Here is a 24077-nt window from a genome sequence, read left to right as displayed (position 1 = left end):
TTTACGACATTGTATGAAATTAGCCGCCGTGCCTGAGCGCCACAGATTCCCGGCGGAAGTCCCAAGAGTTAAAAGTGCCGAGACCGAAACGAGAATTTCTACTTTTGAGACCAGACCCCGGTTTGAGAAACAGATCCAGGACGAAAGACGGGCCCTCAAACACACTCACGTTAGTGATGATTGGTTTGTTCTACTTGACGTTGGCCCCAAAAAGTCAGGTATTCATTCTGCCTTTGTCCGTGCAACTTGCACGCAGTCTTGCTTTTTTTTTTTGACCCCTTGCTTATTAACATGAAGTCAAGATGCGTGACCTGACCATCGCTTAAGTACGTCTGACTGCGCTTTGTTTTTCAGACGGAAGAAATATCGCTTCCTAATCTCACTTTCTCAGTCACGTAGAGCTCTGTAGCTCCTTGCTTGCTAACAAGAACCGTACTGCAGCTTCTCGGTATGTTATGTGCGCTCTGCAAGTTGTCGGCACAGGAGAATTCCAGGTAAAGTATGATACAGTGTGTGCGCTTTCCGTTAACGCTCGCAGTCGAGTACAACAAGGCAAATTGGCAGTGTGGCGTTTGTGTGTTGGTATTTTTTAGACGATCCATTTTTACCGCTGATCTCATCTCCCGTTTTCTTTGCCTGTCTTGTGTTCAGTGGCGATCACACAGAGAAGCGCCCGCCCCGTCAGCGCTCCAGTCTTCTCCCAAGCCGCTCTGGCCGAGGCTGGAATTCCAATGGCCCCCTTGGACCAGCCTCAGACCTCCACTCCAATCAGGACAGGCATCAAAGAGGAAAGGAAGCTCGAGGTCACTTTAGAAGGTGTTGAGCCATCCAAAACGGAGGACAAGGTAGACATTTCACATTTACGCTAAAAGCTTGAGGGTTTTATTTTTTGGGCAAAAGTATGAAATGCTTTCACCATTTGAATGGTTGCTGATCTCATTCAATTTCTCATGAGATTAGAGTAGAAAAAATGCTAAACGTCAGAGCAGGGATTATTCTCTGAACTATGTCTCTTGCTGCTGTAGTCAGCAGTATGGACTGACCTGAGAACTGAATCCTCACTGACACTTTCCATCAATGGGGACATTCAGGTTAGTGTCGGCATCGGAGACCCGTTTCCCTTCCAGAGCGCAAGCGGCAGGTATGCTAACGTATCTCCCTCTCTCCTCACAGTCTGAGGTGTCGAGCAGAGAGGTGGTGCAGTTGCGGAAGGTCAGGTTCTGAGCCGTGTGTGACATTTCTCCTTTTCTGATGAGAATCTGCTCCGTGCGAAACCATAATTTCATCTTCTTCTCATATGCATCCACAGTCACTCACATTTCACACACTTTTCCGCGCTCGCTAATCTCCACGGTCGGCACGAAAAATCACGCGCGTAAAATTTGTTACGAGTACAAAAAATAGATATTGAAAGACGTCGCTTATTTTGTGTCGTCTTGACATTCATTTACGTGTTATTACGTAATAAACGTTAACTAAACGAGCCTGCTCCAAAACAACCGGTATTCACCCGGAAACAGGAAATGCACGCATCAACACATCATGATTGGCGACAGGAATGTTTGTTCCAATGTATCGCTATGTTAAACAGTCAGCGTTTTCAAAATGTTGCGGGTATCGACCGTTCGTGTTTATTCCTTGACAGCACAGTGCATTTATATTTTCATCAGGTAAAGTTTATCAGATCAAGAATTTTTATTGATGAAAATTTTCAAACACCGTTTTATATCATGTTCTCCTAATATCAGTTGAAATTGGAAATGATCATTTTTGAGTTTGAAATTTTAGTTTTCTATTTTGGTTATGTATTTGTTTATTTTATTGTTAATTTACAGTTATGTTATATTAATTGAGTAAATTATTTTAAGGCCATCCCTAATCACACCCGCAACTTTATCTGCGAGCATGACTGACCACACCCGTACATTTTTCAAATGTGAGTGACTGCATCCATATTGCTAGGCCATCGCAGCATCTGCGGTTTATTTGATAGAGATTGCAAGAAATGTATTATTTACAAGCCATATGGACCATATATACTTGTATTATCGGTTTAAGATTGTTTACACATATATCTTAAATTCCATTAATATCCTCATTGCATCCTGTTACAATCCCTGGAATGCATTTGCATGTTTATTCTTGCAATTAACCAACGTTTTATTCCCACTCGTTTCACCACACATGCTCGTTTCTTTATTTAACTTCAGACTAGAGGACTTAAACCTGCAGTCTGTAATCCGGTCATTAGCCTGCGTCCCTCAGCCTCAATCTTTTTTTGCATGTCGACTCTTTGCAGCGCTTTGTTTTTTTTAGTTTGTACTCAATTGAACATCACAGCCTGCATGTCCGACGTGGAGCGACCGTCGTAAGAAACTGGCTCCCTGACTCCTCCCTTTTTGTTCTGTTCATTTTTCACAGAAAAGATCTAAGAAAATTGAGGGTGACTCAATATATATGAGACATAGCCTTTTAATGTTGGAGGTTTGTATCCCTACTGGAGATGTCAGTCTCTCGCTTTGTTTTCTTGCTCTCTGGTGCGCTGGCTGCTGTTTCATATCACGCTCGCATGACTGCTTGATTTTTAGCATTCGGCACATCCGATTGGCTGCGTATATTACTAAACAAATGTGTGTTTGTGCCAACTCTAATCCACTTCCAGGAGAGTGCATCTGAACTAAAGGCATCTACCAAGAGGGCTGTTAGTATTCATGCTTTATTTTACAATCCATAAAGCTGTCCTTCTAGTAAGCAAAACATATTTCACAAGCAGATTTTTCGTTTATCTAGAAGGGAAACTCAAAGCACACTTCGTGTCGCAGGCCAAACAGGATAAATGTTTATTGAGTTAAACATAACTCAACTCATTTGACTTATTATTAATATCGCGACTAAGACATAAAACCCTAATGAAATATGTTAATCATTTTTTAAAGCATTATCTTTCACTTGACAATATTAATAGGAACAGAAAGGATACCGTATAACACCAACATAAATGAATTTAACCTCTAAATAATTTAAAGTATACCATGTCATTATCCATGCCGCTTATCCTCACAAGGGATGCGGGAAAGCTGTAGTCTATTCCAGCTGGCTTTGGGCGAAAGGCAAGCTACACCCTGAACTGGTCACCAGTCAGTCGTAGGGAAGATATCGACACCATCACTGAGCGGGAATCGATCCCACGCTGCCAGCACCAAAGGCATGCGTGTGTACCACTACACCATCAGTGACGTCATTTAAAATATGGTGGCACAGTAGAGCAGATGTACAGCAGCTGTAGTGTGTTGGCCTCACCGTTATGAGGACCGGGGTTCAAATCCCGGCCCCGCATGTGTGGAGTTTGCATGTTCTCCTCATGCTTGCGTAGGCTTTCTTCGGACACGCTGGGTTCCTCCCACATCCCGAAAACATGAATTCTTTGGAGACTCTTAATTGTGATTGTGAGTGTGACTGTTTGTCTCCATGTGCCCTGCGATTGGCTGGCGACCAGTTAAAGGGTGTACCCTGCCTCCTGCCCGATGACTGACAGCTGGGATAGGTTCCAGCACTCCCCGCGACCCTCGTGAGGATAAGCGGCTAAGAAAATGGATGGATGGATGGATGGATGTTCATAATATCAAAATGCAGCACAAAAAGGTGAATGTGTAAAGAAGCATTTTGCTTTTTAGTAGAGATTAACATAATTATTTATCAAATCTTTCAAGATTTATTTTTTTTTACCCTTTAGCCATTTTTGGATATTGTGCATCTTCTCTTGCCTCAAAGATTATGATTGGGTTTAGGTTCTGTGCTGTCCATCTTTTCAGGATGGACTACACTATTGGTGTTCATCATTGAGGCAAATCATTTTGTTCTTAATTTTCATCAGCAAGAACAGCTGCTCACACAGATGTGTATTACCAAAGATGCCGCATGTCGGAAGAGCTACATAATTTTCGTGTGCAGCCCATTGTTATTATATATCGATACATTGCGAGTTTGTGTGTACTGAGTGCTTTATATTATAGATATAAAGGTAGCTATCGTTGCATGTTAGGGAATCGGAGGAGGAGGGGTTTCCCAGCATCCTTTTCTGTAGTCACAATGATCACATTTGACTGTGTTGTCATCCTCGTTTATTTAATATTTTTTACAGACATGGTGTAGTAGTTAAAGTTATGTTATTTGTCGTTGTGTACAGTTACATAATTGCTACTTGTGCTGCTGAATCCATCATTCTGAGTTACGATGTTAGGACTATTACGGACACTACGGTCTCCTTCATGAAGCTCTAATAAAAAAGTAAACACCTGAGAATATTTCAGGCATTGCATGTTTTATGACCGGTTACACTGAATATCTCATCCTAACACTATGAGCCAGATCATCAGGAGTCTCCTTCACGGATGCCACTGAAACTTCAATCCCTGAACTGCCACCCACAGACCTTTTGCTTTGAATCACGCTTGAAATGACGTCGAAAGTCGTCGGAAAATGCAGTCGCTTGCCTGAATGCGTCACGTGACCGGCCCACGGTCCAAAATCGCGTCAAAAGACGTCAGAAAATGCAGTCGCTTGCCTGAATGAGTCACGTGACCCACAGTCCAATCCGGTGATAATGAAGGGAATTAGTTGGAACGTCGAGGTTTTGTTGATGTGGTAGTTGTCGCTTTATCACCTCTTCTATTTATATATAGATGGAGTCTATGTTCAGAAGTGGGTATCGCCACATAGAGTACCTGGCTAGATCGTTTGGTAACTTTATGATTTTAGAGAGTTAAGTCGCATAACAATCATTTACTTTTTTTTCCCGGTTGCTGTTTTTATACATGAATCATATTAGATAATCTTATAAAGTTTACTCTCATCCGTTCTACCAAGCAAAGCATTATTTTGCTAAATGTGGAGAATGTGTGAGTGGGGGAAAAAATGACATCTGTCTCAGACCACGTGCTTGATAAATAATATATTGTACCTTGGTAAAAATCTTTGTGTTTCCCAACCCTCATAACCACTGCCACACCCTAACTATGACTTTTTTTTTGTTTGTTTTTGTTTTTTTTTACAAAAGCTACTCATCTCCTTTACTTATTTTAAGGCATCTTATACTTTTTCCCCCTAAATTTTCACCAAGACAAAGACTTGTTTTAAGACAACACAAGATCTTTTAAGAAGGAATCTTAAGTCAATTCATACCAGTTGGCATATATTATTTTCTTTTGACTAATTTTAGGGATTAGATGTCTTGTTTTTAACATTTTTTTTTAACTTGTTTTGAGGTCAGCCTCAGTGTAGAACATTATTCCGGTATTCTCAAACCTTTTTCAAAGGAAAGACGTTTTCAATCCACTGCAGTGTTGCTTTTTCACCAGGAGAGGTCACTGGCACATGCTTCAAGTCCCAAAGCGGTTTTCCAAACATTTGTCCCAAGTGGTTCAAGATTCGTTCGCCCATTACGAGCTTCCTGTTCTGCTTTTGCGCTTTCTCTTTGCATCCTTTTGTCATCTCATTTGCTTGAAATGCATTGATATGCACTGACTCCGTCTCTGCAATTTTGCCTTTAAAATGAATTTACCAATTGAAGTTGAATTTACCATTAATTATGATACATTATGAATTGAACTTTCGAATAATGATCTGCTCTCATACAGCTGTGTTGCTATGTATTTAAGGATTTTTGGTTGGAGAAGTTTCTCTTAGGTAGTAATCAAGCACAGTTCCGTACTAAAACTTTGACTGCATTGTGTGATTACACATCCATAAATGCAAAATGTTCAGTATTGTTATTGGTGCTTGGATCCTTTGTGTTAAATAGAATTGTGTTTCTTTACTGCAGCCTCATTTTCCGGCGCCTGAATCACAACTGCAGTTTTCCCTTCCTTGCTTACTGATTGGCAGTTATTTTTCCGGTTTTTGCAAGCACCATGCGTCGCACTTAACCTGCCTGATTTAAAGCTTTGCAATAGAGCTCGTGCACCTACGTCATCAAATCACGTGACTTTTGTTTACCTCGCCATATTGTCGGTCAAGCTAAGCATTGCTCAATGCTAATTCGGGTGGAGACGTCACAGAAATATGTCTTGTAGCACGGCGCCCAGAGTCTTGTCCGATACTGTCAGACATTTAAAAGGTGAAAATAAATGATGGTACATGAAAAAATTAGATAAACTCGGCATAGAGGACCTGTATTTAATGCCGAAATCGATGTTTTCACTGATTAAAAAAAAATTGGACTATTACTTCGCTTCCGCTTGTCTTGGACAACTGGATATACACATGTCGAGATTTACACGCAAAAGTTTGAAAGCGTGCAAAAGTGTGGACGCATACGAATACTTTGTTGCTGGATCTGTTCTCAATCAGGAATAAATCCCACACTGTGACAGTTTTGACGGCTCACGAACGCGGAAGTGTGTTCGGCCACGCGTTAACCTCTGCCGGAATCCATCGATCTTTTCATCTAGTATTCAATACAAATCCAAATGTTTCAATAAATGACCCCTGGTTTTACACAAATATGCATTCATTAACTATGATTGGGAAAAAAAAAGAGGATGGAGATTGAGAAGAATAATTCCTACTTGACATGAAGCGATCACTACACAGGCGTGTGTGTATTTTGGTTGGGCGCCATCCATCACGTTTAATTGCCGAAATCCATCAATATTTCTGGTCTTTTCAGCTGGTATTCCTTATAATGATCTCTTTGAAGATCTGTCTCATCTGCAATGTGACAACCGACAGCACAAAAGGTCTCGGGTATTGTCAATATTCTCCTCCGGTTCAACGTCCTCCACAATGTCGAACAGCTCTGTTCGGCCGTGAAAATGGCGACGTCACGTGCACGAGCTCTATAAACCGTTTTACCGATCCTGGCACCGCGCAGAAGATTATGAATTGAACAAGTCTCCAAATTTGTACCACACGTTTCTGATTGCTCAAGAATGTTAAACTCATAATCTGGAATACCGCCACCTAAAATGTGACTCGTCTGTTTGTCGCAATCAAATCGCTAACTTTGCTTTGGCTTAATCAATAATATTTATTCAAACTGTGATGATTTCTGTATTTTCCCCCCATCCTTTTGATTCTTTCCTCATGTACACCCCCCGCTGCCAATATTGCCCATTTCTCAATCCTTCCTTTTACTCTCCTCCACTCTTCCTTGCCACTATTTATTTTTGGCTGACCTTTCTGAATCACCTCCCTCCATTCACCCTACTCCACCCCCCCCACCCCACCCCCACCCCGGCCTTTTGCTTTTGTAGGAGTTTGATAAGCCTCAGGAGGACCTGCTCAGGCATCACGCCAGCATCAGCGAGCTGAAGAGGAATTTCATGGAGGCCGTACCTGAGCCCAGGCCCAGTGAGTGGGACAAGCGTCTGTCCACGCACTCCCCTTTACGCAGCCTGGGCGTCAACGGCCAGCCCAGTGCCGATGGGGTGAGTCTCGCGCACCAAACAACGGTTGGGGGGGGATAAAAACCAAAAAGAGAAACACAAATGTTGAATCAAATACAGAAACATTTGATGCATACTATATATGCATCCACAATGATATCAGACATCTGCTTGTTGCTTGAAAGCTGTCAAGGTTGTTGTGTGCTTGGAAGCATCCCTTGGTTATGTGCTATGATCCATATGCAAGTTGGACAATTTTTAAAACAAAGTTTTTGTCACTGTTCCACGTGTAAAATGGGATTGTAACTGACGAGGCTCCTCCAGGTTGCTGTCTTGGTTGTTTGACGGTTTGATGGTCATGGACTGCGTGAGCATGTTCAGACCTGTCGATGGCAATAAAAAGCATGTCAGGTGAGGCACGAGCATGATCTGGTGAAGAATTCAGGTTGGGCCGGTTGAATTGCGTCTGCATTTGTATATTCTCGCTCGGTCAAAACTCTGATGCGGGTGAGGGATCTTGGGCTTCCCTCCGACACGCTTCATCGCGCACGCATCAGAGGTTTTGACGTGTCCGTATCGCATGCCGACAGACGTGACGCATGGCAACGGGATGCGACCCCGCCCCCTCTCTAGAAGATTTGCACGTTCTCACGCAGAACAAACTTTACCTCCCTTGCTCTCTTCATCCAACCTTTTCTGCTTCTCTGCCTTTTGTTTTGAACTCTTTTCTTCCCCTGCTTCTTCACATTTCACAGCTGCTTTCTCCAAACCGTGTTACTGAAGAGACGAGCGCAAATGTGCTAGATGTTTTTACGCTCCAAATTAATAACTTCATCCATACGAGAACAAAAGAAAATCTTCGATTTACATCTTCCATAGCCTAATCTGATTTGAAACATCACAGCATCATGTTTTAGAGATATGAAAGTTGACTTCTTATCTGCTCGCATAATGTCTGCACTTAGACACATCTGTTTTTGCAGAGAACCTGTACCAACTACATAATATTATCTTTAATGCGATTAATGAGCAATTTTTCTCCGACTGCCGGAGAAAAATTCCTTGTGTGTTTTAACACACTTGGCCAATCAAGCTGATTCTGATTCTGAGGAGAATCACAACAAATGTAGCCAGATTAAATAAGTCATGAAGCAAATACGATACAGTGAGTTATGTGTCATACCTAAAAGAGGAATGGACCTTTCCGATGGCGATCTTAAGCTCCGCCCCCTTAGCCATGTCCCACAAGCTTCTAAAATGGCGACTGAACAGAACAGGTTTGAAGTCGATTCTCTATCGCGTGTTCCAGATGTATTGGGGTATGTTTTTTTCCCAAATGCATTAGACTTGTCCAAGAGAGTTCTACGGAGAGGTCTCAACTATTTCACGCAAGGATATGTACACGGAATTATTACACGGAGCAGGACGCAATGTCGGAGTTACGGCGAAACGTTGGCGATCGATGCAAAAAAGTTTGACGCCGCTCAAGCTTCATATTGAAATCGAACAGGATAAAATAGTGGAATCGTACTCCGCATGTAAAGCGGGGTGAGTACCTTTTACTTGGAAAGATTACGAGTAATATCATTGTAGTCTTTAGAAGTGAGTGGGTGTATTCATTTGACCCGGCTCGTAATGGAACCCAGTGCTCTGTCTCAAGAGTATGCGGTATAAATAGGCAAATAGACATTACGTATCACTCACCCGATTCTTCGGCATAAAACATGACACACTTCATTCGGCAGGTCAGTGATACACTAACAAAGTGTTCACTTACCTTCGAACATACAGCCTTGTGTTTGTTGATATTGTCCACATTTAGTTGTACGTGTGCTCTTCCGCGAGGCTTAATCCATCCTAGACTTTTCGTCAACTGTGTTTTAGGCTTTGAAAAATGAATCAAGCGGGCCCTTGTAACCTAGCAGGATATCTTTCATCAGAATTGCACGTTCCCCGAGCGCATCTGAGGACCATTTTCTTCGTAACGTTAACTTTTCCAAGCGCACGCTACTGACAACCAGCATTGCTTGTGGGACAATGTGGCGAGAGGGGCGTGTCAAGACAATGCGGCTATCTGATTGGCTATTATTGTACGAGTGATTGACAGGTCGGAAAGGTCCATTGTCTAACTGTACAGTCAACAGTGTAGCGACGTCAATTTCTTGCTTATTGTAAAAGTGAAGACGGCTCTGTCTTTTCAATCTTCAGTGAGATGTAGTACGTGGAAGTGAAAAAATAAATAAAATTGCATGTTCTAATGCATGTGCTCGAAATCCCATGCTTGGAAGTACGTGACCTGCAATCGAAATCCCCCAAACCCTCGCCGTGTTATCTACATTTCAAAATTTCTAATATTGACGTTTGGCATTTTTTTGGAAAGTTCTATGGCCATCCAAAATCCTCGCTCTCATCTCTCTCCCCTGCTCCCCCACCCCCAACCCCCCCTTCAGTTTGTCACCCGCCTCCCGCGGGGCCCCCTGCTCGACTTCTACTCCAAACGGAGCTGAGGGGCCGTCTGGACTCTGTGGAAGTCCCACACAGGCGTGAGTGTGACCTGCGGAGACGGAACCCCATCACCTTGCTATCTCGCGCTCTCGCCTCTGTCCTCCGCCTCCTCTCTGACACATTCCTCATTTCTCATCCTCCGCTCCACATGAGAAGCCACCATTTTCTTCCTCTCCTTCACGGAACAAGACTGTCACCTTTTCCCTTTCTCAACATGTTACCATTTCTTAAATGGGCCGATTGGAACTGGAATTGCATCCGACAGTCTTTTACATCTTCTCTGACTTTCTTTTGGACTCATAATCAAACTAATTTTAATTTAGCATCTTGCATACCCACATCTCTTTTACCCACTTTTATATACACTGTGAAGTAAAATCATTTTAAAGGTCTTTGGATAAGATGACCAATGAGAGAATTGGTGGTATTTAAACCTGGATCTTGATTTCAACAGTCTTGAAGTTTAGCTAGTTGTTCTGGTGTACTGAGACATTCGTCAAACTTTTTGTCACAGCATATTATTTCTGTGATGAAAATCCACAAGGCAGCTAAATTGTTTATATCTCTCACCAGTGTTGGACAAGGCAGTACATCTATAGCAACCGCATGAGTACTTGTGCATGACCAAAGAATAAAGGCAATATTCCATTTACACGTCACTGGTTGTGGATTCATGCATTTTGTATTTTTTGGGTGTGCTTTTTGTCACGTGTCAAGATGTTTCGTAAAATGGAATAGAGCTCGTGAACCTACGTCACCAAAGTCATGTGACTGGCCATATTAATGGTTGAACAATGCTCAGTCGGTTGGAGGCGACACGAAAATACGTCTCCAAGAGTTTTGTCCGATACGTTAAAATTCAGAAGGTGATAATAAATGAAGCACTTGGCATAGAGGACCCATATTTAATGCCGAAATCGATGTTTTCGCCGACAAGAAAGTGAACTGTTAACCCGCTTGTCTGGGACAACTGGATCTACACATGGATCTGGTGAGTAAATCGTCAAGATTTACACGGAAAGTTTGAAAGGGTAAAAAAGTCTGGACCCATACAAATACTTTGTTGCTGGAGCTGTTCTCAATCAAGAATAAATCCCACATGGTGATGGAGCCACTCAGATTTTGTTCAATACAAATACCAATATTTAAATAAATGACCCCTGGTTTTACACAAACTCGCATTCATTATCTATAATTGGAAAAAAAAAAGACAGCGAGGCGGTTCCTCCGTACACGGAAGCGTGTTGCGGCCACACCTTTAACTTCGATAAACCTTTCAAATATGCATTGTTCTTAAATGAGTACAATGCATATTTGAAAAAAGAAAATAGACCGCTGGGATAGGCTTCAGCCCCCGTACACGGAAGTGTGTTGCGGCCACTCGTTAACTTACGTTATTATTATCATTATTAACCTACGTTAACCGTCTTATTTTCTTTTTTAAAAAATGCATTGGACTCATTTGAGAATAATGCGTATGAAAAAAAAAGAAGTTTAACGTGTGGCCGCAACACACTTCCGTGTACGTTGGAGATGACTGTCGTTTTTTGTTTGTTTTTTTGTTTTTATTGCATTGTTTTCAAATGAGCCGACTTGGCGTTGTAAATACTTCTCGGGAATTTGAGATTGAGAAGAATAATTCCTACCTGAGATGAAGTGATTGCTACACAGTCGTGTGTATTTGGTTGGGCACCATACATCACGTTTAATTGCCGAAATTCATCGATCTTTTCTCATTTTTCAGCTGCTATTCTAGAGAATGACCACTTTGAATATCTGTCTCGTCTGTTGTAAGAACCAACAGCACAACAAGTATCGGGCATTATGAATATTCTGCTCCGGTTCAATGTCCCCCACACTGTCGAGCAGATCTTTTCGACCGGCAATATGGCACCGTGAAAGTGGTGACGTCACGTGCACGAGCTCATTTGGTACATAAAAGTTACGGACCATCATGTTAGTCAAAGAAAAAGTCAAACTAAAAACATTTGTTTTTGTTCCATTGTTTCCTAACTAAAGAATGTGTGGCTTTATTATCATGACAGATCCAAGATGTAAGCATCCAAGTAGTAGCATAGGTTTATTTTTTTCCTCCAAACTATTGTCTGGTGGAGTTTACAGTATGTCCTCAAATAATGAACTCCCCTCACAGAGAAGTCTCAACTTGTCATATTAACTGGAGCTACTTTTTGCCAAGTGGTACAGTTCGTTTTATGCACTACACCTTGATTTAGTTAACATTGCCTTCACAGATGTAGAGGCGGGACAACGATAGTTGCGTCAGTTGCGTGAGTATTACAGCACTGGGACAGCGTGTAACTCGCCAGGATATTCAACAAATATTTTTTAAAAAACCTGAAAGCAGTTAGTCTTTTGACTCCGCACATTCTCTGTAAATATTGAACGATACGGTGGTTGAAAAGACAGCTTTAGTCTTGAAACAACTAGTCGTGAGTACTGTGTTTGAAAGTCACTTCATAAATCATACTAAACAAATGGACATCAGCCTGTTCTGTTCAGGTGAAAACGTAAATAAACAACTGTGCCAGAAAGTTTGGGTTCATCTGGTTCAGCTGCAATAATCAGGCAAGTCCCTCTGTACGATGCGGAATGCACAAACTTGAGTAGTGAAGTAAGCGAATAGTTATTTCTGCCTACAACTGCATGCCGTTATTGACAAAAGGGTCAATTACGTCTCATTTCAATGTTGCCATAGCGTGTCATTTAAACTCAAGCACAATTGGAAAAGGTGCTACTGCAGTACTCACGGTGTATTTGCATTGTTATCGTTTAAAAGTGCACACACTTGTGTAGGGAAGTAAGCGAATAGTTATTTCTGCCTACAACTCCATGCCATTATTGACAAAAGGGTACACATATTGTATGAACGGAACTTCATTCCAAACGCAACAATTCTCAGTTGACCAATCAAGGAATTCACAAAGCCCGGTACTATCGATTTGGGTAAAACACTATTTCAGCAAATACAGGATACAAAAATAGGTTTGGTAGTGGCAATGAAAATGGATTATTTGTCCCAATAATAATATTTTTATCTCAACCCGTATTGTTTGGTGTCATATTAACTTTTAGCCTCTCGGGTTAACTGAATTTGGTCACTGCGATGTTTCATCGCGTGTTATTTAAACATTTGGGAAAGGTACTACGGCAGTACACGCCTTGTATTCGCATCGTTATCGTTTAAACAGATTGGCGTTTTTCTTCTTTCTTTTAGAGTGCCCACATTAGTCCGCTGTGCAGCGTTTCAGAGACCTGGGCCGCACTCGAGGAAAGCGCAGTGAGTTTGGGCTTTTCCAACGAGAGCCGTCCCGCTGCGAGCTTCGTTCATAGTGCCGGGCCTCCCGGGGTTCCTTTTGACGAGTCGTGTGATCAGGAAACCCTTGTGGTGATCGAATCCTCCCTGGTGCCAATGGTAGAGGTGGAGATGGTGCATCTGGTCCCCTCTCTCCAACCCAGCAGTACATATTTAGATGAAACCCAGAAAGAAGAAGGTCCATGTCCCATATTTTCGGAGCGCTCTGGGAATAAAGTTGGATCTTCCCCTGCTTCCTATTTCAGGGCCGGTGGTCCACAGGTCATACGCAGCTACCAGGTAGCCTCCCGTCCCCCGGTCAGGCTTATTCTCTCTCTCTCTCTCTCTCTCTCTCTCTCTCTCTCTCTTTGAGCTTCGGGCTCTTTGGGTGTTTGCCAAACTTGCTCACCACTGCGGCGCTGTAGCAAAAACAAATGCATGATGGTTACTACCCGATACGTGATGGCGCTCTGCACGCTGCCTCTAGACGGCTGACTTTCTTCTGCTGTCGGGGTTTTGTTTCGTTTCCAGGACCCTGGTTCATATTTTCTGCTTTCCTTTTGTAATCACTGGTGACGGAAAGGGAATGATTCAAAGAAGGGGTCGTTTCATTTTGAATCAACCCGTTCCGGGAATGGCCTAGAAAAGGCATGCATGGTGTGAAAGGTTTGCTGGGGGGGGGTGCAAGGTGTCTGCTTCAACAGCCACTCACGGGGCTGTGCTCCCATCCACAGCCCCCTCTGGTGCAGACCCAGACAGTCACCATCACAGCCGTCCCCAACTCCTTACCCAGTGGCATCTCCACCACAGAGGTCCCCATCGTCCCAACCAAGACCGTCACCTACGAGTCTGCAAAGGTAGGGGCTCCAGCTCAGGCCTCGCCCGCTTCTGTTCCATCTACGGTGGTACCTCGGTTTTCGAACGTCTCCGTTTTCGTACAAATCGGTTTTCGAACGGAAATTTCGAGATTTTTTTTTTTTGCTTTGGTTTTCAAATGAAAATCGGTGATCGAACGCCCCGACCAGCTGACCCACGACGATTTGTTATTGCGCTTTCGAACGCGCGCGATGCAACCAGTTGACCCGCACACTCCTCTGCTTGTGTACGTTTCCCAGTTCTGTAGTGACTTTTTTTCTTGAAATTGAGCAACATTAACCCCCGATCATGGCTCCAAAGAAGGGAAGTGGAACTGTTGATGCTGGAAAAAGGAAAGTGGTGCGTAAAACCGTCGACTTCAAGAAGGATTTGATAGCCGAATGCGAATCTGGTGTGCGTGTTTCTGAGCTATCGAAGAAGTGTGGCATGGCGAAATCGACGATCAGCACCATTCTGAAACACAAGGATGCCCTCAAAGCAAATGATGTTGCTAAAGGAGCAACCACGTTGACCACGCAGAGGCCGCAGATCTTGGAGGAAGTCGAAAACTTGCTTCTTATTTTCGTAGACGAGCGGCAGTTAGCTGGGGATTGTGTTGGCGAGGAAGGGAGGAGATGTCGTCTGATGAGGGTGAAGGCAGGAAGGACGTCTCAAGTGCCAATATAAAAGCTATCTGCGCCAAATGGAACGACATCCATAATTTTGTAGAACTCCATCACCCTTACAAAGCCGAATGTTGCAGAGCACTGCAAAATTTTAATAATGTTGTTATGAGCCACTTCAGAAAAGTGCTCAAAAGACTGCAGAAACAGTCTACATTAGATTCTTTCTTTTTTAAAAAGGGGCGAGTCACCCCTACCGAAGACATTTGAAACAGTTTTTTTGCATTCCTTTTTTCTTTTGTTCCCTTAACTCTCCCTCTAATTGCAAATTATTTTTTTGTACGTTATGTACTTTTTGTGCAGATAAAAAAAAAAAATTATCTGTTTTTTTCCCCCCTCATTATTGCTTATTTAAAGTTTTTCTGCATTTTTGTCAATGAAAAAAGGTTTACAAGGCTGGGGGCCGTGTGGCTACAGATACGTCAATGCACTCCCAGTCTAGCATACTCTACTACTAAAGCATATATTTCAAGCAAAAAATATATTTCTCAAATGATTTAATTCTATAAAGTATTTCTACTATGCAGTGTATTATCAGGAAAAGCTAAAAACAAAAGAATGATTTAAAAAAAAAAAAAAAAACAATTTAGGCTTGGAACGGATTATTTCATTTTACATTCATTGTAATGGGAAAACGCGCTTCGGTTTTCGAACGTTTCACTTTTCAACCGGCCTTCCGGAACGGATTTTGGTCGAGAACCGAGGCACCGCTGTATTGTCAATTAGTCGCCTGAAGGAAGATGGCGCAGCACACTGTGAGAAGGTCTGCTCGGAATAAGTCCAAGTCGACGAGCCCCGTACCTGGTTGATGTTTATGAAATGCTCGTTCCCAGTGAACTCCAATGGAAATGGAAAATTAATTGTCATGTCTGCCAAAGTGTGAATGAAGACGGGGTGCAGCTATATTTCGAAAATATTCACTTTTTGTGTGTCCTTCACAGTTAAGTCAACATCGGGCAAAAATGGTGCCTGTGACATTCATTTTTTTTATGTCAAATGGTTGATGAGCACCGTATTCAATGTCGCCACTGAGTAGTAGTTTAACACACCTCAAAACAAAAATGTCATAGAATATATTTATATTTATCAATTAGCTCACAAGTAAAATTGGAGACTGTTTAATTGAACAAAAGAACAACACATTTAGACAGAAAAAAAATAGTCAAGCATATATTATTTGTCCTCTTAAAAAAATTACTAATATTGCAGCATCTTACTGAGTCATTCACAATAGTAGTAAATTCTTCTTTGTTTATATATGGAAGACTGTAGTATACTGTACTGCCTCCCGGTGGCCAAAGTGGTTACAGGACATTGGATTGGATTGCAGAATAATGCACAAATTGTTCAGTTCTGAAGATTCTATTGAATTATGTTATTGGTCTTTTTTTTCATCAATTACAATATTATGGAGTGATATTTTTCCTAATTAACACAAGGGGAGATGGAAAAAATGAATGGCATTTCCACTCATTTCGTTTTGTGTTCATATTGATTATTGAACGAATAAAATATATCATAAGGCGCCACTGTATATAAATTCATTTAAAGTGAACTAACCAATTTTGTACCACACCGAATAAACTCTTGAGGCAGCACACAATATTTCATTTTCCACATATCATTTTTATTTTTTACTTTTTTGGCTTTGTCTTTGTCAGGCTGCAGTTGATGGGACAGAAGAGGAAAAAGAAAGCACAGTTTCCATCACTCAGACCTCCGAAAGCACCAGCGCCACCACCGTCACTACCACCACCACGCACATCTCCAAGGTCAGCCTCCCTTTTTTTTTTGTTGCCCTTTGGTTCTCGTGTATTAAATTATTCAGATATTTATATTTTTTTGCTTTACTCCACAAAACAGATTGTGAAAAGTGGCTCCTCAGAGACCCGTGTGGAGAAAAGAATCGTCATAACTGCCGACAGCGACGTTGATCAGGACAAGGTACGGCGCGTGATTGATGTCACTCAACTAACGAGCGCATTAATTCATAAAACATCAGCAGATTCTGATATAATTCCAACATTTCAGTTTATGAGTATTTGTCTCAGATTTCAGGCCAGACTGGAGAATAGGAGGATTTAGAGAGGATTTGGAGACAATAGTCATAATTTATAAACGCTGCTTGTCATAATAGTGCAGACAATCTTAAAAGTGTACCGTAATTACTGGATTATAACCCTCACCCAGTACATTTGTAAAGGAAATACCATTTGGTACATGCATAAGCCGCAGCTGTGTAAAAGCCGCAAGTGCCCGCATTGAAACCCACATTGAAAGACGAGATATTTACAAAGAAAGACGGTACACAGAACGAGTTTTCAAACTTTTAATACCTTAGCTTAGCTTAACATAGCAACAACCCGGTAGCACGAACAGGGCTGTTAAAAAAAAATACATGTAAAAAAAAAAAATAAAAGAAAAACAGACGTGGCAGCTACACAGTAGCAACACGGTAGTACAGCACTAACAGGGCCGGTTAAAAAAAAGACATACCTAAATAACTGTGACACGGCAGTAACATAGCAGCAACACACTAGCGCGGCGCTAATGTTAGCATGGCGCTAACAGGGCTGGTTTAAAAAAAAAAACATGCCAGTAAAAATCACTGAGACACAGCAGAAAGACGCTAGCGCGAGGGTAACAGGGCCGGTTAAAAAAAACATACCGGTAAAAATCACTGAGACAGAGCAACACGCTAGCACAGTGCTAGCGCCGCGCTAACAGGGCTGGTTAAAAAAAACATACAGGTAAAAGTTACTTCCTCGCCACATTGATTCCACCGTCTTACTCTTACCTTTTCCGCTCGAGTGCCCCTGGTGGGACAAATTAGCCGCATCATCACATAAGCCGCAGGGTTGAAAGCATGTGAAAAAAGTGGCGGTTTATGGGGCGGAAATTGCGGTATTCATTTTCTGCATGGTCCATCAGCAACGTGAGCCGTGACTTTCATTGAAGGCGAGGCACAAAATTTGGAGGAACAGCAGTCACTGTCATTTGACAGGCGCGTATGTGCTCGCCGCGCGCCATCGCACTCGCAAATCTGCACAGTCGAGCATGAAAAATCAAGCATGGAACAATTTGTTACGAGTAGAAATATTGAAAGATGTCCCTTATTTTGTGTAGTCTTGACCAATGTTCCCGCTAAGCTGCGCCACTGCGCAATTGCGCACTTGTCGCACACACTGAAAACCGATCCAGCGCCGTGAACCACAGCCTGATGTCATTTTTTTTTAACACGGAAGCACATAGTCTAGCCTACTTCTACTTCCTAATTTACCTGACACCGCCCCGCTCCGCTCTTAAAGGGGTACACTCATCATTACAAACAGAACGCACACCCGCAACTTTATATCTGCTTGCATGACTGGTGGACCACACCCGTAACTTTATATCTGCGGGCACGACTGACCACACTCGTACATTTTTCAAATGTGAGTGACCGGAACACAAAACGCCACAAAAGAATCTGCAGAAAGTGATTTTCTTGATGATCGAGAGGAGAGGAGCGATTATGTGATCATCTGCGTAGAACACGCCACAGCCTCAGGGATTTGTTTCTCGGAGCTCCTGGAAAATTTCCCGCAGTGGAGTAATCACGGAAGACATTTTCCCAGCTTTACATTTTTACAAAATGAATCGGGGTGCGACAGCAACTTTGCAATTTCACACCGTCCGCCCTCCAGCGCGACGCCGTTGGCGTCAGTGTCTGCCGCGATCTCCACAATTCATTTCACAAAACAACACCAAATTGTTGGTCTTCCTAAATATAGTTGGGGAAAATATATTTCAGCATAATAAATAATATAATAATAAAAACTATAAAATAATAATAATCTTAATGATTATAATAATAATACAATAAATAATAGTAATAACTATAAAATAATAATAATCTTCATGGTAATAATAAAATAATAATAATAAATACAATAATAAATAATAGTAATAATAACTATAAAATAATAATACATGTAAAATAATACTAATCTTAATGATAATAATATAATAATAATAATAAATAGTCGTGATAAAATAATAATGGATTGTGACTTTGCCTCCGCAGGAGAAAGACGGAGGCGCATCGGCATTGTAACTGATGCACCGCAGGCAGCCATCTCCCGTTTCCCTCGGTCAGAGTCCAGACCTCAACACCCGCTGACCGATTGAGCCACTCTTAACGCACGCACGCACACACACACGCGCACACACATATCTCATGAATGTGCACCCAGTAGCAAGAGTCTGAGTAGGTCGTGTTTTGTTTTCTTTCTCTTTACGCTTTGAGCCGTTCGTAGAAAGTTTAGAGGAGGGCTTGCACCACCGCGATGATCAAACCTCACCTCCCAAGAGTTCGAAAAGCTCCCGGGAACTTTCCACTTCCGCCGTTTTAAAAGATACTTCTCTTTCTTTCCAGTTGTAGCAGATGACGTTTGCTTTTAAACACGTTTACTTCCCTTTTTAATTGTTATTACTGGTATCACAAATGCACTGTTTTGGAGTTAGTTTGGACTGTCAGTGTTCCTTCCCTTCGCGCTACTCGCAACGTAAAGACTACTTTTTTTTTTTTGGTTTGTTTTGTTCTGGTCGTTGATTTTCTTCACGCAATCTTCAAAAGATTGCATGAAAATTGTGTACCTCGCAAAATGCTTTCAACACAAATCTAATCCTCTGCCCTAATTCGGACAGCTGTTAGGTTTCACTCAGGAAAATATAACCAAAATGAGCTTCTTTTATGACCAGCTGACAACCTGTAGCCTGCATATTCTTGTAAAGTTTGAATTCAAACGATCTATTTTGACATATTTCTCTATTTTATAGGTTTAATGCTTTTATAGTGTTTGTACAAATCCAAAATGTTTTAAGTTACTCACATCCCTCAGTGATTTGATTTGACTAAATTCTGCGGCCTATGTCGAAGACTTCCTTCCCTGATCGGGTCTCGCTCGATTCCTCAGCCCCGCCGTCCGTCAACACGGCGCTTCCCTCGGCCGCGATCTTTCCAACATGTTACGTCGATCCGCGTTTCAAGCTTTGGTCTGTTTCTCTCAGGTTTCCATGTACTTCGCAAGACCACAGACCTCAAACAGAATGTACGAGGAACGTCCGTATATTTGTAGCGCTCCGTATTCATTTTCAGCCGCGCGGAAGTCGACATATGCGTGGAACGCGCCTGTTCTCACCAGAAATTCGGAGGAACGTGTACAAAAATGGGGCTTCATTCACAAAACGTGCTTTCTAATAGTGCACGTGTGAATCATATTTTCCATAGACCCTAAGCCACTGGTGTCAAACTCAAGGCCCGGGGGCCAGATCTGGCCCGCCGCATGATTGTATGTGGCCCGCCAAGCCAGAATATGAGTATGAACGTTCCATGATTTTTGTTTGTGTACCCAAGCATCAGGAATACTTTAAAGACACATTAACCTTGATTTCAAGATTTCAAAAACTAGCTCATAAATTTCACGTGTAAATATGATGAGGCAAATGACTTTTATGGTTTCACAGTCAAAACAGCCCTCCGAGGTAAACCGTAACTGCAATGAGGTCCGCGACAAAAACGAGTTTGACACCCATTTACATCTCCGGGTAAATAAATCTCGTGTTTCACATTTAACCGAACATTGCTCATCATCTTTTGTACAGTTTTTGTGGAGTTTGCATGGTTTCCTCCGGGCACTCGGGTTTCCTCCCACATCCCCAAAACATGCATTAATTGGTGACTCTAAATTGCCCCAAGGTGTGATTGGGAGTGCAACTGTTGTCTCCATGTGCCCTGCGATTGGCCGGCAACCAGTTCAGGGTGAACCCCGCCTCTTGCCCGTTGACGGCTGGGATAGGCTCCAGCACTCCCCGCGACCCTCGTGAGGATAAGCGGCAAGGAAAATGGATGGTTGGATGTTTTGTGCAATTTCCAACGAAATTCTCGCGGGAACACGTTGCGCTCGTGACTCGTTTTCGTGAAGCGTAAGCGGAAGGTGAAGGCAGCTGTCTTGGTAAATGTGGCTTTTTTTTTTTTTTGTTCTGTTTTTTTGGTCATAGGAGCACAATTTTCTTTTTTTTTTTTTTTTTTTTACATGTTCTACTATACAGTAAATTATTTGTAAAGTAGCAACTATTTCATGTGATTTTAATGTACTGTGATGTTTCAAGGAAAAAAAAAAAAAAAAAAAGCTGATTTGCAGGCTTCCATTTTAGAGACGTCACAAAGTTTCTTTCAACAAAGTTTGTAAAGCCTTTGAGCACATAGTTCAAGTAGATTTGCTCTCACTCGCTGTCTAAAGTTTTTTTTTTTTTTTTTGTAGAAGGTAGAAGCTGTCAAACGCAGCAGTTCCCTTTTTTTTTTTTTTTTTTTGGTTTTGTTTTTTAGACCCCGCGTTTCTTCGTCCCGGTCACAAACTCGGTAGCTACCACAACGGCAACCTCCCCAGAAGGAACTTGGAATTTCACATGGGAAAAAAAAAAAAAAATAGATTTTAGATGGTGGAAAATATTGTTGCTTTGTGATTCATCTTTGTCTTTTATTAAAAAAATAAAATAAGCATTAGTCTGTCTCTTGATGCTGTCTGTACACTTTTATAGTAAAGTATGAAATGAATGTTCCTCAAATACCGTTGCACATTATAATTTAAATAATTCATATCATGGGATTTTTTTTCCCCCATCTATCTATGCCGGCGACGTATATTGAGAGGCACAACAATTTCCTGTTATTGTTTGCAAATACAATAATTACTTGAATAATATTCTATAAGGCGGCACGGTGGGTCAGCTGGAAAGCGTTGGCCTCACAGTTCTGAAGTCCCGGGTTCGATCCTGGACCCGCCTGTGTGGAGTTTGCATGTTCCCCCCGTGCCTGCGTGGCTTTTCTCCGCGCACTCCGGTTTCCTTCCACATGCCCCAAAAAAAAACATGCAACACTAATCGGACCCTAAATTGCCCCTAGGTGTGATTGTGAGTGTGACTGTTTGTCCTCCGATTGGCTGGCAACCAGTTCAGGGTGTACCCCGCCTCCTGCGCGTTGACAGCCGGGATAAGCTCCGGCACGCCCCGCGAAACTCGTGAGGATAAGCGGCAAGAAAATGGATGGATTGATGATGAAAAAAAATGAAAAAAAAAAAAAATACAACACTGGTTTGGTATTGAACTGTCACCATTATTGATGTTATTATTCACTGTACAGCCAATTAACATTTGAACATTCCTCATAATCATACAAAAAAAAAAGGTTTACCACTAAACTAGACAAACTGGTTCAAATTATTACACCCCCTTTTGAGCTCCAGACAAGAATAATCAATACCACACAATTGCCCAAATGAATCAATTATTTTGCCTATCCCTAATAATAAGGGGGACCTATGATGTGTTAGTTATGGATTTTTTTTTTATTTTTTGGGGGGGAAGGTGGTTCAAGGCAGTTGCGAGAAGGTTTTGCGAGAAGCCGGTCCCTCTGGTCTCTTCTCCTCTTTGCTCATGCCTTCAAACATGAGAATCCTGCAACGGGGGCAACACGACAATGGAAAACCCGGACACACGGCGCCGGCAAATTTCCCCGCGGTTCCACTCACAGTTTCAAAATGGCGTGCCTCTTCCCGAGCATCATATCCAAGAAATCGGCGTAGCAGATGGTCTCCTTGGACTCTCCGCCGACGACCTCGGACATCATCTTCTTCAACTCCAGGTGAGTCTTGGCCAGTCCCAGTTTCTCCAGCATTCTCTTTAAGCCCATCATGTCTAAGATATGAAATGAAAACCAAATGACGCTCGTTTCTGATGCCTTGCGAGATCCTAATTCAGGCGTCCCGAGGTTTTACCGATGTCCCCTTTGTCGTTGAGGTCAAACTCCACGTATTTTTCTGGAGGGGAAGAAAACCTTTGACTTTTACAATGACTGAAACATTTTTGAGTTTTTAATGATTACTTTTAAACAGGTCCAGCTTCAAGGCGAGGTCTTCCACGTCTGCATACTGCTCATCGGCTAGAAAAGCCTAAGGTGAGGGAAAAATGATTTATTTTATGTATTTTTATCCCGTTGAAAAGTGTTGTCGACTTCAAAACGTCTCACACTCACCTCGTTGACGGCGTTCAGTTTTTCCTCCTGGTGGCACTTGAGGAGGCCGTACGCTTTGCCGCCTGCCCCCAACACAAAAAAAATTAATTATTCCACCGATATTCCTATGAATCGTGAGCCGTGAAACAGATTTTTAAAAATGGATAATAAAATCACCCGACCTTGAACGCCGCTGTCCATTCGTGCTCTGGCGTTTAACTTCTGCAAACTGAGCTGGAAGAGGAAGTCGACTTCTTCTCGTTTTATAGCCGCGGCCAAACTTTCACAAGTTTTCACAAGACCTGCGTGTTGCGCACGACGTCCGCGTTTGCCGTCTCATTCACAATTTTTAGTGGGACCTTTCTCGAAAGAACTTCTTGAAATTGTCGGAAAAGTCACACTTTGGGACATTTGTGATGTACGCAGTTGGCCAAGATCCTTTTAAAATCAGAGACAGGATGTACTGAATTTATTGCAGGCAATATTTGTTTGAACGAGGCTTCTAAACTATAAATATTAATCAAATGAAAAGTAAACACAGCGATAACTGTGTGTTGGGGTTTTTTTTTAATTGGACAGTGTTCATAACGTTGAAATTTATGGAGATGTGAGAAGAGGAAAAACACCTTCTGTATGTTTGAAAGAGATTACAGTGACATCGTCTTGAAATTATAATTTATGACACAAATTCTGAGTTACTTGTACCAAAACACTTCAATGACACTTTCTTGATCTACCTTTTTTTTTTCAAAATTAAAGCATTCACTATTTGTTTTTGTGTATAAATTCTATCAATCCAACCATCCATTTTCTTTGCCGCTTATCCTCACGAAGGTCGTGGGGAGTGCCAGAGCCTATCCCAGCTATCAACGGGCAGGAGGCGGGGTGACACCCTGAACTGGTCGCCAGCCAATCGCAGTGCACATCGGGACAAACAGTTGCACTCACAATGACACCTATGGTCAATTTAGAGTGTCCAATTAATGTTGTTGCATGTTTTTGGGATGTTGGGAGGAAACCGGGGTGCCCGGAGAAAACCCACGCAGGCAAGGGGAGAACATGCAAACTCCACCGTGCCGTCCAGGTACAAATTTATTGAATATATATTTTAATATATAATATAATTTACAATTAAAAATATTAATAATATTATACACATATATTCTATAATATTTACAGTAAAGTAGTAGTTGTAATTTATTGAATAATGTAATTATTATTTTTTTTTAATTATTCTATTTCAAGTGAATTGTTTTGGGCAAAATATTAATGATTGCCTCTTT

At 41.9% G+C, this 24077-nt stretch overlaps 2 protein-coding genes across 17 annotated transcripts in view; one reads left to right on the top strand and one right to left on the bottom strand.

Annotated features, from left to right (window-relative positions):
- The window catches only part of LOC133500331 (protein 4.1-like), a 42410-nt gene extending 22551 nt beyond the window's left edge, over positions 1 to 19859 (top strand). For 6 of the 16 annotated variants that reach the window (XM_061818885.1, XM_061818883.1, XM_061818873.1 and 3 more), the window contains 11 exons: positions 24 to 218; positions 652 to 845; positions 1026 to 1091; positions 1174 to 1212; positions 2422 to 2484; positions 7254 to 7427; positions 13126 to 13503; positions 13938 to 14060; positions 16403 to 16513; positions 16605 to 16685; positions 18808 to 19859. In XM_061818885.1, the coding sequence (XP_061674869.1) occupies positions 24 to 218; positions 652 to 845; positions 1026 to 1091; positions 1174 to 1212; positions 2422 to 2484; positions 7254 to 7427; positions 13126 to 13503; positions 13938 to 14060; positions 16403 to 16513; positions 16605 to 16685; positions 18808 to 18837 (1454 nt within the window). In that variant the 3' untranslated portion in view covers positions 18838 to 19859. Of the gene's footprint in view, positions 1 to 23; positions 219 to 651; positions 846 to 1025; positions 1092 to 1173; positions 1214 to 2421; positions 2485 to 7253; positions 7428 to 9835; positions 10553 to 13125; positions 13504 to 13937; positions 14061 to 16402; positions 16514 to 16604; positions 16686 to 18807 lie in introns of those variants that run through there. The other 10 variants (XM_061818882.1, XM_061818888.1, XM_061818878.1 and 7 more) reach the window with 9 other exon arrangements.
- Positions 19860 to 19996: 137 nt separating this feature from the next.
- LOC133500332 (allograft inflammatory factor 1-like) lies at positions 19997 to 23070 on the bottom strand. Its single transcript, XM_061818889.1, has 6 exons — positions 22977 to 23070; positions 22816 to 22877; positions 22666 to 22732; positions 22559 to 22600; positions 22313 to 22478; positions 19997 to 22238 (listed from the first exon to the last, which is right to left on the bottom strand). The coding sequence occupies exons 1-6, from the start codon at positions 22993 to 22995 to the stop codon at positions 22154 to 22156; spliced, it is 441 nt and encodes a 146-aa protein (XP_061674873.1). The 5' UTR covers positions 22996 to 23070; the 3' UTR covers positions 19997 to 22153.
- Between the last annotated feature and the right edge of the window lie 1007 nt (positions 23071 to 24077).

This window comes from Syngnathoides biaculeatus, chromosome 5, assembly GCF_019802595.1.
Source record: "Syngnathoides biaculeatus isolate LvHL_M chromosome 5, ASM1980259v1, whole genome shotgun sequence".
Lineage (NCBI taxonomy): Eukaryota > Metazoa > Chordata > Actinopteri > Syngnathiformes > Syngnathidae > Syngnathoides > Syngnathoides biaculeatus.
Note: the sequence above shows the minus strand (reverse complement) of the source record. Positions and strands in the feature narration are given on the sequence as shown.